Genomic DNA, 14,319 nt, shown 5'->3' on the forward strand with positions numbered 1-14,319 from the left:
TGTCATGATCGCATGTGTGTTTGGTCCTGCAGGTGATGGCGAATGTGCACAGTGCCATCCATCATGCGAGTCCTGCTCTGGAAAAAACAAGAACCAGTGTACCAAATGTACAAATGGTATGTGGGAATCTCACTCGCTGCAGCTTCTTTATCGTAATACACAACAGACACACTTGGAGATGTCTTTGTTTTTATTTTTTTCCCCCAAGAAAGCTTTTTTTGAGCATTATTAACAATGTCTGATTACAAAAAAAAATGTAATCCAAACCACGAGCGGTGCTCTTCCAGGACGCTTCCTGAGCCCTCAACAAACATGTGTGACAAAATGTCCGCCGGGTTCGTTTGGCGACCGGCTGAGCGGCGAATGCGAGGCGTGCCCCGCCGGGTGTTTGGACTGCGTGGACCTTAAGCGCTGCACCCGCTGCCTAAGCCATTCCACCGCGGTTTTGTTCCTGCAGGACGGCCAATGCGTCCAGCAGTGCGTCAGGTGAGATTTTAATGAATCCCGCTCTTATCGGCAGTTCCAAAGAGCACATGCATACGATGTACGCTTCCAAAATGTTATTCCAGATGTCTTATAATTAAAGAATATAACTTGCCCGGTGCTTTCGGAACTGCGTAAAACGTACTCATGATTATTTTTAATTACTCCCATGAGTTATTATGTCTCCTCGGGTCCCTTGAAAAAGTCAAGTCTATTTTCCATATTACGTCCATAATGTTCACATATATGAAAACACTGCTAGAGGCATCCTGAAGACTCTTAAAAAAATCAAGTCTCATCTTTGACATATTCACTGGCCATCATTTTGACTTTTCTTCCTTGACATTTATGAGCAATTAAATCCACACTGCCTGAGCGTCATGTCCTTGCACGCCATATCCTTGGGTGTCCATTAGCGCTCAGATGACGGGAATGAGAGTCGGCCCAACTTGGCTTTATTACCTCCGCCAAGGAGCTTATTGCTGCATGCCAGTCACAAAATTATGACCTCAGACCAGGAAAAACACATTGAAACGTCGTTGGAGTTCTTACTTGGAAAATTGATGGACGGTACAGTACTTTAACCTCATTGAGATGCGGAAATCTGTAGACAAACTGTATAAACTACGTTTATGTGGATTTGGGGTTTTTTACGAGATATTGCCTTTTTTTTGACGCAACCGGTTTAATGTGAAAATTGGCATGCAGAGATGTGGCAGTATCGACTCTATGCAGTTATTTAGACTGAACAGAGTCAACATTTCGTTCAGCACAATGTTGATATGCAAATTCCCCACGTGTTAAATACACTTATGTCACTTACCGATAACCTCGGAATGTCAATCCGTCTTCAAAGTACACCAAGTTGTATTCATCGTGAGGGAATGATCTCGACAGAGGCTACCCGGTCGGTCAGGTGTGTCAAAGCTGCGCGTCGGGCTGCGCGTCCTGCAAGAACGCCACCTCCTGCCAGAGCTGTGAAGAACCTCTGCTGCTGCTCAATCACCAGTGCGTGCGGGAATGTCCCGCGGGCCACGCGGTCCACATCCGGGAATGCCGACGCTGCCCTCCGGCCTGTGAAGAGTGCAACCCTTTTGGAGAGTGCACAGGTGACGGAAAATGTTTGTCAACTAAGGTTCATAATTTATTTTTAAAACAGACACGTGGGTGAGATGAGGTTAAAATGTGTTAGCTCAATTCATCTGTCACTATTAAATCGCTTTAGAATAAATTTTCGTATCGACTATTCCATTGAGTACTCAAGGAATCGGATGGCTTTACATCCCCTATTTTTGTGGTCGATCCCCCCTCCCCCCCACCCCCACCCCCAGCTCTATCGACAAACATAATGGCACTCACAGTCATGTATTCTTTGTCTTCTGCCAAGAATGATATAAGTGCCATATTGATGAGCTGAGAGAGGAGCTGAGATGTCTCAGTGAGGTGTTATTATGAATCCCTGGTCCGTATCATCCGGGCAGGAGTGGAATTCAAAACACCTCAATGACCAAAATAGTTGGCCATGGCATGCAGGGACACCAGAGGGTGCAGAATTCAACAGAGGAGACCAAAAAAAAGACTAATGACCATATTTATATTTATGATATGGGGTGCTATTTTTTTTGCCTATTAAAATACACCTTACAAAAAAATGTTGTTCTTTCTTTTAGGGGGCGGGGGCTGGAATGGATGAACGGCTTTTCCATTTATTTCATGGAAAGATTATTTTGAGTCTCAATGATATAATTTTTTTTAAAAATCTCTAAAAAAGAATGATGTTTGATAAAACTGTTTTAGTAAAAATGAAATCAATGCAACAAATATTACAACACTTTTGACAACCCAAACACAGCATTCGAGAAGCCTGCTCATTTTTTATTTTATCTGCCACGACAAAATGTTTCCTTTTCGCAGCCTGCGAGGAGTATCACTTCCTCCACGAGGGCACGTGCGTGCTCGACTGCCCCGACCGGTTCTTTGGCGATAACGAGCGACGGGAGTGCCTGCGCTGTTACCCTGACTGCCGCTTGTGTGACGGCCCCAGAAGCGACGACTGCGATGCTTGTGTGGACTCCCGGGCCACAATGCGCAACGGAAAGTGCCTGACGGCGTGTCCCGCTCGGACCTTCATGGACGGCGCGACGGGAGAATGTCAAGGTGCGCACGCGCTCACGCGCACACACACACACAGACTTCTCACCTCACTCACGAGCTTTCCCTCTTTCCACACAAACACGCACTCTGTCTCACACTTACTGTGCATGTGAGACAATGCGTGAGTGTGTGTGTGAGAGTGAAAGACAGCAAAAGTGTTTAAAAGGGCGTGGGAGTATGGGTGTGTCTGTGTGTGAGAGGGAAATAATGTGTGTGTGTGTGTGTGTGTGGATTTGAGTTTGCATATGTGTCAGACGGCACTCCCACACTCTCTTTCACGGCCAGTCGCACGCACACACAGTTACACTTACTCTCGTCCGAACTCTCACGCCATTCCAACAATCTCACACTGTCTTGCTCTCTGACACACGCTCACACACATAGACCTTTTCACTCACACTTGCTCTCCATCGCAGTCACTCTCATACACTTTCTCTGACTCACGGGACACTCACACTTCCTCATATCTTGCCCACTAACACTCTCACACAAATTCTCTCAAACACAAACAAGGGAGCCTCACAAGCACAGTCTCACACAAACTTTCTCTCTCACACACACACACACAACTTTCTCTCTCTCTCTTTCTCGATCATGCATGTGACCTCACCTCTCACACTATCTTGCTGGCTTTCTCCAGCTCACAAGCACTCATAGAACGCTCCTGCTCGCATGTACTGAGAGTCTCTCGCAGCCACACTTTTGCACACTTTCTCACATAAATGCTCCCACTCGCTCTCTCATGCTCTCTCTCACTCACACATATGCAGACATTCTCTCTCGCACTCATTGTCTAAATGTAACAAATTCTCACTCACTGTCACACACACACACTTTCTCCCACTCTCACAAACGCACAAACCCCTTCAACTTCCTCAGTTGACTTGCGTCTCATTTTTTAGTCAACATTAAGAAGTTCTCCCTCTGAGCTCGCTGAATAATTTTAGCGCAGATTAAAATAGCAGTGACACTCCTCAGAAGTTAGGCAGCTGTCACATCGCCTCCAGATAGAAACTCGACTGCTTTCATAACCCCCCGTGACCCCGCTGCAAAATTGCTTCTCATTGCATCTGGCGCCAGCATTTTTTATTTTATTTTTTTACTTTCCCTTTGTAATTACAATGACTTTTTTCTTGTAACATTAGAAATTTTGGTTTTTGTACAATGCATTTTTTTCCTCTTTATATTATGGTCCCCTCACAGCGCTGAAAAAAATTGTTTTCATAATGTTGTTACTTTTACTGGTTTTTTCCCCCTCTTATATAGTTAAAAATTTATTTCCTGAACTTACAATTTTTTTTCTTGTATATTCCGATCCTATTTTGATTTTTATTTACTAAAAACAGGACTTGGGCATTCCTATAGCGCAACCTTTTAGATTATTATCATATGTGATGCTAATATAATAATTTCATTCCACGTCCTGCATCGTGTATTTTTAATGTGACTGATTCCATTTTATTCTGCGACTAAATCGTCCCAAATTTGGTTTTGCTTTTGGTTTTAGAGTGTGACGTCTCCTGCCTCACCTGCGTCGGGCCCCTGGCCGGCTCCTGTTCTGGCTGCGGAGAAGGCCACAGACTGGAGAGCCACAGGGAGGAGGCCCACGGTCGTTGCGTGCCGTCGGACGTCGAGTGTTCGCCACACGAGTACGTCGACGAGCGCGGGGGTTGCCGGCCTTGTCACAATAACTGCCGCCGCTGCTCCGGCCCGGGAAAGAACCGCTGCGTGAGCTGCAGGCAGAGACACCTTCTGTTCAGTGAGTTCAATCTTTAAAAGGTCCTGTTAGTGATTACAGCATTATTTATGGAAACCTTTAAGAGTACATTTTATTCCCCTTTCATGTTTTTTTTGTCTTAAATAAAAGACAGTAACCTGGTTCTGCATTTCATTAAATATAGCAAGTGCATGCGTGTAGAAAGTGGACCAAAACAACAAAAGAAATCCATCCCCTCACCACTAGATGGCAGCTGCGTGGACGTATGCCCACCAGGTTTCTACACTGACGAGTCGCGGCAGAAATGTGAAGCGTGCCACCCGACTTGTCAGTCCTGTGTCGGGAAACACGGCCAAGAGTGTCTGGCCTGCAAGGACCGGCTCTTTCGACACGGGTAACCTCAAAACAATGTCTTTTACTATCTGATCTGAATCAAGGTTAGTATTGTTAAAAAATGGTGTAAAAAGAGCTTAATCATAAAAGTAAGCATAAAATAAAAGTAAACCATTTTTTTTAACATGGATTCAAAAGCATTTGCACTTTGGGCAAACCAGTTCTATTGGCAGCATAACACCTTAATGCTGATGCACCATGTTTGCTTTGAGTTCTGCGCTCCACTAATTGACCTGAGAACCATACTGGGTTTATATTCCATCAGCTTTTCTATAATGGATTCAGAACCAAAGCCATTAGGAGATTTATAGACCAGTTACAGAATTGAAAAACACAACTCATAAAAGCTAAACTAAAATGAAGCAGTTTTGAAAAAAAGAAAAGCCCTTTTTTTTTAAACTTACAATCTCGCTCTAAAAACGAATTAAATCAAAACAACAAAAAAATAATGAAAAATCCCAAACTATTCTCACCTTAATCTGATTTCACAAATTTTACAATCGCAGAATTGACTGTTGCAATACGATGATGCAATATTAAGTCTCTATATGATGTCATCATTAAACAACGTTGCTATTAGATGAAATCGCAATTCTATATCAACATGCGATGTCGTCGCGATTTGATTTCAACATGTTAAGATGTTGCGATATCGGTGATCCGACGACTGTCATGACACAGTCCAATGGCCCTGAAACTTTTTTCGGGGGCGGGGCACAAATGTGACATACAGTGCGTGCATTAATGAAGGTTTTTAATCCATAGTCAAACATGTGGCAACATTTTCAGGAATTTCCAGTCCCTGTGAGGAAAAAAAAAAAGCCCACTATGAGCAAGCTCCTAACTTTCCGCGTGGCGTCGTTTCTTTGAAGCCAATTACGTTGTAGATTCACTTCACACGGCTGTAAAATGCTAATTGTTGCTGATGTTTAATTGGCGGACGGCGATGGAGAAAATTTAATTAATGTGGCGTTAAATTGCAATTAAATCCGGACCAGTTTATTCAGATGACTTGTACAGCGAGTGTGCAAATGAAGCCTTTGTACTTTGTTGTTTAATGGAGCGTCATCGCCATACACTGACCTCTGCATCTTCTTCGTCACAGTCACTATGGCAACCAGGGCTCGGGGACATGCGAGCCGTGCGACCCCACTTGCGTCGAGTGCTCGGCGGACGGGCGCTGCCTTAGCTGCACGTCGGGACTGGTTTTCATGCCGCGGGAAGGCCGCTGCCTCCACGCCTGCCCTCGCGGCTTCTACCGCCGCCAAGTTGACGATGACACATACGCTACGTGCGAGCGTTGCCATGGCAACTGCGCAACCTGCTCAGGTCAACAACATGACATTGATTACAAAGCAGAAATGGGAAATGAACATATACAGCGGAGCCATCAGAGACGGGGGTCAGGATTTTCAAAGAACCACATAAATTTGCCTTAGGGAAAGTCCGCTACCCTAATGCTAATGCAAAATGCCATAGACGGGCGAACGAACAGCAACAGTATTTGGTATTGTAACCCACGCAGAAATAGATATTGGTACACAAACGGTGGCGCAACATGTCAACAGACAATATAACCATACTCACGGGCATACGTAAATTCTTTCTTCTGCGGAAAACAGAGCTTTAACCCTTAACCACATAAGGGGCATCATTTAGTGAGCTACTGTCAAGTTTTTCCAATGTTAAACCATCATAGCTTATACTGTATGATAATATATTTTGCAGGAAAAAGCTCTCACTCCTGTGACTCGTGTGGCCCTGGTTACCTCCTGTCAGGCAGTACGTGCGTGTCTTTGTGCCAGACAGCCGAGTACGTGCGAATTCAGGTACAGTACAATCGGCCAGATTCGAAGAACGTTCCTGTTGACCAATGAATGTATTTTATATATATATATTTTTTTAAATCATTACAATAAAGAATAATCTTTTTTTCCACATAGTAATTATAATAATGACAAATGTTTATCTCCCTCCATTGTCTGTCAGGGTTCCGGTCACATCTGCGAGGACTGCGACGCCTCCTGCCTGCGCTGCGAGGGTCCCGGCCCGGCCAACTGCAGCGCGTGCCCCCCACACGCCATCCTTGAAGTCGGGGGGCGCTGTCTCCTTTGCTGCCACGCTGCTGTCGCCGCCCACAGACAGGATTGTTGCAACTGCACGGAAACGACAGGTAGGCGGCAATAGTCAATTTTTGTATTCTAATAGATGGTCTTTAATTATAATATGTATTTAGTATTTTGAACTTGTGAATATTAATGTAGTTATTCATTCATGTTTTTTTAAACCTTTCAAACTTTTTAATATACAGTATTTTTTTTTTTCCAGGGGCATGTGTCCTCAGTACCAACCTGGCGTTCAGGAACGAGGAAGAGGAAAAGGAGACGAGAGGCAACCTGGGGGTCTTCATCATGGCGTGCATCCTTCTAGTGGGCGGACTCGCCGGCGGCGCCGCCATCTTCCTAATCCAGCGCTTTCGCTCCAAGAGGACGCCTACGGAGGGGACCCCGCACAGCTACGAGAAGTTGGGTTCCAGTTCCGGCTCCAGTTCCGCCGGCAACTGCTCCTCCTCGTCTTACTACAAAGGCACGCAGATGGTGGACTTGGGCAAAAGCTATTCGGTCGCAAAAGGGGATGAAGATGAGGACGAGGAGGACATTGTGTATATGAGTCAGGACGGGACCGTCTACAGGAAGTTCCGCTATGGACAACTGGGAGACGACGATTTGGAGTACGACGACGAGAGCTACACATCCATGAATCGGGTCTTTGTTTCCCACCTAAAATAAGGATTAGAAATATCCAAATTATTTTGATGACTTCTTCATTATTGATACAACTCTATAAAAGTGTGCAACCGTCATCATTTGTTCTTTATCAACCATGAATGTTGGTCGAACTTAAATTTACTTTAAATTTTCTTGAGATATAAAACCAAACTCAATTTTAAGGACAGAAATTAATAGAGGAAAGTTACAGAAATCCCTATATTTTTCACGGTTAATTGGGACCTGAGCCAGCCGTGCAAAGTGAATAACCGTGAAGTAGGATTTGCCGCCCACCTAGGCTGTTTCACAGTATGTTAGCACCCTCTGTTGGTGAAAGTCAGAGATCACAAGCAGTTGACAACAGACCAGTTACGTCTATGGACATGTGGGAGTAAACTGGATGGGGAGAGCCGCTGTCCACGATGTCGGTGAAACACTGAAGCTGCAAAACTTGAAGCACGAAGTATATCTTTCAGATGAATAATGGTTTAACTCAGAGACGGGCAACTAGTAGTTTGGAGGCCACAGTTTGAGTGACCCCTTGATTAAAAAGAAAAACCCCATAGGATTTCATGCAGGGTTTAAGTTGTAGTATCACCAATCACCACTAGATGGCAAACATGCCCTATATTTTTTAGGGATGGATTTGGAATATGCAGAACAATCATAGTATCTCAATAATAACATTCTTAAGTGAGTTGATTTTTGTGAAGAAATATACAAAATGAGTTCCTGCACTTAATGTTGATTTGATGGTCAGCAGTTTTGTGCCATCCTTGAATGGTAATCTTTCTGCAAGAAGGCTCTTTGCACTGGGGGTTTGTGGTAATTTTGCTGTTTGCATCGGAATAGTGGATCTTCTTTACATGCAGTGAAAAATTTATGATCTAAAAATGAAAAATGTTTCAGGCACATTTTGTCCATATTTATTTCCCCCCCCATACATCTAGTTAGGAAGTATGTTGCGTGGTCCCATCCCCCTGGTAGCACAGATGAAGAATTGTGACACCCACCCTCCCCCCCTCCATCATTCAAGTTCCTCATCCCTGGTCTAACTTCCAGTTTTGACAAATAGAACTGGCGCGAACTCGCTCCACTTCAGGAAAGTTCGAAGTGAAAGCCACGGGAGCGTACGTGCTGACAAAGAATCAGACGGAAGCCATCGCTCAGACACGAGTCTATGGTTTATTGAACTACAAGTGCGTTTGTGTGACTCGAAGGCTACATGCACGGCTATGCACAAAAGGCACGCGCACACACAAACACACACGCATACGCACGCACGTTCATAAGACAGGTTGTGCTTATTCGTCATCAAGATTTGATTTGTCTTTACGTGACCACTCGTCATTAGGACGTGCTAGTTGTTATTATTGATTGACTTTGTGAAGCTAAAATCATCTCTAAGAGGACGGACACTTCATTGGGGATGACAGGTATTTATTAAAAATGGATGGATTTTGCTTCAAATATTTTGGTTCTAATATTTTAGATCTGTAGCTTAATGAGACAACCATAATAGTACAAACAGCTCTGATATTTTTAAAAATAAAAAGGAATTGATTTTTTAAAAATAAAATATTGGAAACTTTCTACTCATGTATTTTTTTAAATAGTGTTAAAACGTTTTTTTTTAATATACTGCACCATTTTTTATGATAAAACATTTCTGATATTTATGATAAAATTGACGTCATTATTAGGCTGGTCACGTGTACCCAATGAAGTGTCCAACATGCGCCTACCATCACACATTCAAGTCCACTTGTGACAGTGGTGGAGCACACCTGAAGCCTTTTACTCTGAAAGCACACGTCTTACTCTGAAATACTGATATGTGGGAGCAGTGGGACATTATTATTGCTTCACTTCCTGTCTCGTGCACAAGTGGATGACATCACTGCATGCGCGCACCCGCACGCGCGCACTCACCGGTGACCGCCTGCTGTGTACGTGTACCAGTCCAACTCATCCAAGTTGTGTTGTGATAAGAAGTACACACGTACACACACACACACACACACACACACACACACATATATGTTGATTTCCAAGTTTAAGGAGCGCTGGCACCTGCCTCGTTTTCTCTGCTGGGAACACAAATTGAGTGTTACATAAAAGAATGTGCGCGCACACACACACACACACACAACATGGACAAACAGACCCTTACACACATGCCATCCCTTGCGTGCTCTCTATCACGCACCCACATTTTGATACATTCGCTCTCATGCACAGACGCTCCCCCCTCTAATTTGGCGACACACACAAACACACAAAACACATCGCCCGTCCGCTACGCACACTCGCACAGTATCTCACACTCATGCGTGCTCTCACATAAACACAGGGTGACCCGCAACACATTCTCATTCGCTCACACACACTCGCGCGCACACTGACCGTGTTGGCTCGTTTCCCAGCAGAAAACTATTCACTCTGCAATGAAAGACACAAAACATAATGGAGTGCTTCTCTTTCCGGCAGAGCGCGACTGGTGATTTATGGAGGCCGGGATTTTCTCCGGCGTGATTCATCAGCCGCACATTTTTTATTTGCGGCCGTAAATCGTACAAGGAGGCAAAGAGATGCCTCGTTTGCTTTTGTTAGCGCCGTCGTACATCAGCCGGTAAACCACCGCATCTTCGCAACGCCGGACACCACACAAGTTGTTCGCTGAGATTAGCACCGGCACACTCTTGGTCTGCACAAGTGAGATAATTCAGCGCACTAGTCGAACTAACTAACTAGTAATGTTTTTTTTCCACTACGGTATCACAGTTTTTTCAATATACATAATACAATAACCTTTTTTTTTAAGACATTTGAAGAATTGTCTCAAAACAATTGATGAAGTGGTAGTGGTTGTGTGTTACTCACTTGGAATTCTCTCTGGCTTCTTTGAGTTCTTGGTCCAGTCTGGAAGGTGCAAAGATGAATGGAAGATCACATCTATGGTGAGGGGTTCTGGTGAAGGTGGTTTGTGCGTGGGCGTGCCTGTGAAGTTCTCACCTAATGATGCACTCTGGGATGTGGACACTGTCCATGGGGATGAGCTCCTGCAGCTCGTCCAAGCTGCTCACGTACTTGATCTTGCTGCTGAACTTGGTGCTGCGATACGGCGTCACGGGCGTAAACACGACACGTGCAAGACAACAGACAGCATCAAAGACACCTCCAAGTTTCATGACTCGAACAAAACAAATGAACACCTTTCAAGTGCAAAGCCGTAGACAAGATACCTCAGAAGTTCAATCGTTTGCACAAACTAAAGAACGATATCGTTTACGCAAACAGAATGGCGACATCATGGCCAACTGTTCACAAAATATAAAAAAGGGGAAACATCAAAGACACCTCTAAAGGAAAAAAGCCTCCAACAAGCAAAGTGCACATTAAAGACACCAACATTTCAAAGCCTTGTGCAGATCTGCAACATCAATAACACGCAACAAAAGTCCTCAAAAAAACCCATCAAAGACACCTCACCCAAACAAAACTGCCAAGAGATCACTCAAGCTCAGTGCTTCAAATCAAATCCAAACAAAACCACAACATCAAAAGACAACTCTCAAGTCAAATGACTTGCACAAACAAAAACGGCAATATCAAAACAAATACAACAACAAAAGCAAAGATCATATCGTCAAAGACACTTCAATGAACAATACGACAACATCAGGGATAACTCTGCGTACCTGATGAATGGCTTCGTGATGGCCAGGATGGTCCTGATAAACCACGACGGGTGCAGGATGATGAACGACTTCAAGTTCTTCCTGAGCCTGAGTGACAACAAAGCACACGTTGGCGTTTTTTGTTTCCAACTTGACCTTCAAAGGCGTTCAAAAGTTCACCTTCTGTCAATCATTTGGTAGCACTTCTTTAGCCAACCCAGGCCGGGCATTCTTCTGTGGGGCGTGGCCCCGTTGAGGTACACGATCATGTAGTCCTCTGCCACCATCAGCTCCAAAGTGCTAATCACGTAGCTGAACACACGCGCACAATGCTAAAATGCTAAGTGTTTGTGTGGTCAGAGTTGGCGGAATAGGAGGCGTACTACTACGCCAACTCCTACCACACCAACAAAACCAAAAGGCACAGAGTGTCCATTTCGCCGGGCGCGTGTCAAAACGTGTATGAAGCCACACGCTAACTCCAAAAACTGTGCTCGTGGACATTAGCGACCTAGCTCGACTTATTTGGTTGCACGCTTTGTTTATTTATTTCCCCAACTTCCTTCTGGCAGGCTAGCTGTCGTCCGGTGTTAAGTGACGCCGCGCTGAGAGAAGAAAGGTGCGAGCGCGGAACCGTTTGTTAGCTGCAAGGGGAAAAACTCAGCAAGCAGTGTCCGCTCATTTTATTTTTTTTTCTGAATGTAGATTTACTTAATTTTTCATGACAGTACTGTCGGTGGCATGCTAAAAATGGACGGGCGTCGATTGACCATCTTTTAACTAGCTCACATTTGCGCACGCGCTAATTGGTGATGCTATTGCTAACTATTATGTCGTGTTATCATAGTAGTCACAGTGTAAATAGTAGTGATAGTTCTGAGAGTGATCATCGGTGATGTGGTATCGGTAGTAATAGAGAAGTATACTCTCGATACAAAAACGCAACGCCGCAGTGGAAATGTTGGTCGTGCACTCACAGGAAAAGGTTCTCCATGATGTCGTGGTAGTCGTCTCGGTCACTGTCTGGCAGGAAACAAGCGACAAACACGATGATGGCATTCACGCCATTGCCGTAATACCCTAAATAGATTTTTTTTTTTTTTTAAACATAAGAAAAAGGAGTTAATGTCATTTGTTGTGGAATATTCCTTCCTCTGGGGAGAATATACAAAGTGCACGCAGAGGGCATAGCTCATTTATGCTTTTTTTTTTTGGCGCAAAAATGAACAAACATGTTTTAGGTTCAGCAAAAAATGAAAAGCAAGTCTTTTTTTTTTTTTTGGTTTGTTTGGTTTTTCTTCAAAATTTAATTACACACTTCTAGGCTGTATAAATCATGATGTATTGTATACTTAAAAAGTAGTGCGATTTTGGAAAAGTGGTTAGGACTGCACGACTGTCCGTGTTTTATGTTATGTGTTGTGTTTATTGTTTTACTTTGTTAACTGTTTTGTTATAGCACAGATGCCGCTGAACATTTTGAGTGATTGAAAATAAAAAAACACATGCTGGAATAATGCAACATACACAATTTTCAAATATTGTAAAACGCGTAGGTTCGGTATCAGTTTTTTTCGATGGGCATAAGGGTTAAGCGCTTTGTTACAGCTGCCGCTGTTGTGAAAGCGCTATATAAATGAGCATGTATTGTATTGTATTATCTTGTTTGTTTGTTTTTTTTCAACAAACGACAACGCAATTGCATGTGGACAAAGTTCAGTATTCATATTTTGGATGACGGACCTCCATGGGAGATGACTCGCATGTAGGGCTCGATGATCTTCATGTTGATGCGATGCTCTTGCTCGCCAATGACCACCGTCCGCCACAGCTTGACATCCTGACGCTCGTCCTCGGCGCCGTACGTCGGGATGGGTTCGTATGACTCGCTCGTACGACCCCGGCTCTCCGCTTTGGGATCTGAAAACACATCCGAGTGTCACATTTGTCGGATTTCCGTCCCGATTTTCGTCCGACCTACCATCCCAGTCCATCTCGTGGTCCGTGTAGTCCAGGTAATCGCCCTCGTCCGGAGTGTCGAGGTCATCGACGTTGATGTCAAGGTCGTCAGGCGTCTCGCCCAAGTCGTCCTCGCTCTGGTCCAGCGAGAGGCTGATGCGGGGGGCCGACAGTTTCTTCCGCTGGGTGCCGCCTCCTTGGAGGGGCAACGAGGTGGGCGGCACTGAAACAACAGCGAAAATAGTCGATGCTGATTTTGTTAGAGGGATGGAGAAATGTACAATCTTGTGGCGTGTTAGGGCATTTCAGGAAGAGCACAAAATTATGATCGGTGAATGTGTGAGGATAGGTTCCACAAAGAACGAACTAAAAAATATCAAAAAACCGATGCACTCCTGAGTGATGACCATTTTTAATATGTGACATTTGAAATATGTTTCGAATCCGCACTTACCAGGTCGACTGTCACTCCCCTCTGAGTTCATTTTGATCTGTGACGCCAGGAGGACCTAGAAACAACAAAAATACCAAACCTTAATCACACAAATTTCACACAGCAATCAACAAAATAAGATTTCAAATGGAGATCACGCTGCCGTGCGAACGCGAGGACTTATTACGTCACAACAACCCCCACAACCGTCGCCTCGGGTGAGAGGACCGCACGATCACAGGCATGCAAATAACACATACGTAATCAATAAAACATCAAATGGAAATATGCTACTTCCTGCTATGGCTACAAACAGTCAAATCCTAGCGGTGCTGTAAAGATGGAGAAACAAGATGCAAGGAGTGAGCATCCTGAATGGAGGATGCTGAGCTGCCGTTTCTCCCCCATCAGATCCCCATTTTGATTCCCTCATTTTGCCATCTACTCACCGCTGCCGGGAAGAAGAAGCAGCTCCCGTCGCCTACTTCCTGCTCCCAGCCTCCTCCTCTTCCTCCACCTCGGGAGATGCTGGGCTCGCAGGCGCCCAGTGGCTTCCGCCATTTTCTGGTCACGTGAGTGGGGCTGTGCCCAAATAAGGGCAACCACCTGCTCCGAGAACAGCCCACCATCACCCCATCCCCCTCCCCAAGGCAGCGCGCCTAACTGGAAAAGCAGGATGTGTTTGTGTGTGGCTGACAGGAGGTTTGGTATTGCCGTTTTTTAAAAAATCAT

At 44.6% G+C, this 14,319-nt stretch overlaps 2 protein-coding genes across 5 annotated transcripts; one reads left to right on the forward strand and one right to left on the reverse strand.

Annotated features, from left to right (window-relative positions):
* The first annotated feature begins 986 nt into the window (after positions 1 to 986).
* On the forward strand, positions 987 to 8,427 carry LOC147191796 (proprotein convertase subtilisin/kexin type 5-like). The gene is made up of 9 exons (XM_086135616.1): positions 987 to 1,053; positions 1,365 to 1,592; positions 2,398 to 2,640; positions 4,145 to 4,396; positions 4,601 to 4,748; positions 5,853 to 6,076; positions 6,476 to 6,576; positions 6,737 to 6,920; positions 7,076 to 8,427. The coding sequence occupies exons 1-9, from the start codon at positions 987 to 989 to the stop codon at positions 7,534 to 7,536; spliced, it is 1,908 nt and encodes a 635-aa protein (XP_085991742.1). The 3' UTR covers positions 7,537 to 8,427.
* Positions 8,428 to 8,681: 254 nt separating this feature from the next.
* On the reverse strand, positions 8,682 to 14,231 carry prune2 (prune homolog 2 with BCH domain). Of its 4 annotated transcripts, none has more exons than XM_086134816.1 (11): positions 14,037 to 14,231; positions 13,609 to 13,663; positions 13,177 to 13,377; positions 12,939 to 13,115; positions 12,173 to 12,218; positions 11,376 to 11,507; positions 11,217 to 11,303; positions 10,531 to 10,629; positions 10,399 to 10,437; positions 9,922 to 9,957; positions 8,682 to 9,605 (listed from the first exon to the last, which is right to left on the reverse strand). In XM_086134816.1, exons 1-11 carry the CDS (start codon positions 14,214 to 14,216, stop codon positions 9,572 to 9,574), a joined length of 1,086 nt encoding a protein of 361 aa, XP_085990942.1. In that variant the 5' UTR covers positions 14,217 to 14,231; the 3' UTR covers positions 8,682 to 9,571. The 4 variants fall into 4 exon arrangements, with proteins under 4 accessions (XP_085990942.1, XP_085990941.1, XP_085990940.1 ...); XM_086134815.1 differs by having other exon boundaries at positions 8,682 to 9,602; positions 12,173 to 12,275; XM_086134814.1 differs by having other exon boundaries at positions 12,173 to 12,275.
* Between the last annotated feature and the right edge of the window lie 88 nt (positions 14,232 to 14,319).

Source organism: Hippocampus guttulatus, chromosome 17 (assembly GCF_054856545.1).
Source record: "Hippocampus guttulatus isolate MCC_2025c chromosome 17, RoL_Hgut_1.0, whole genome shotgun sequence".
Taxonomy (NCBI): domain Eukaryota; kingdom Metazoa; phylum Chordata; class Actinopteri; order Syngnathiformes; family Syngnathidae; genus Hippocampus; species Hippocampus guttulatus.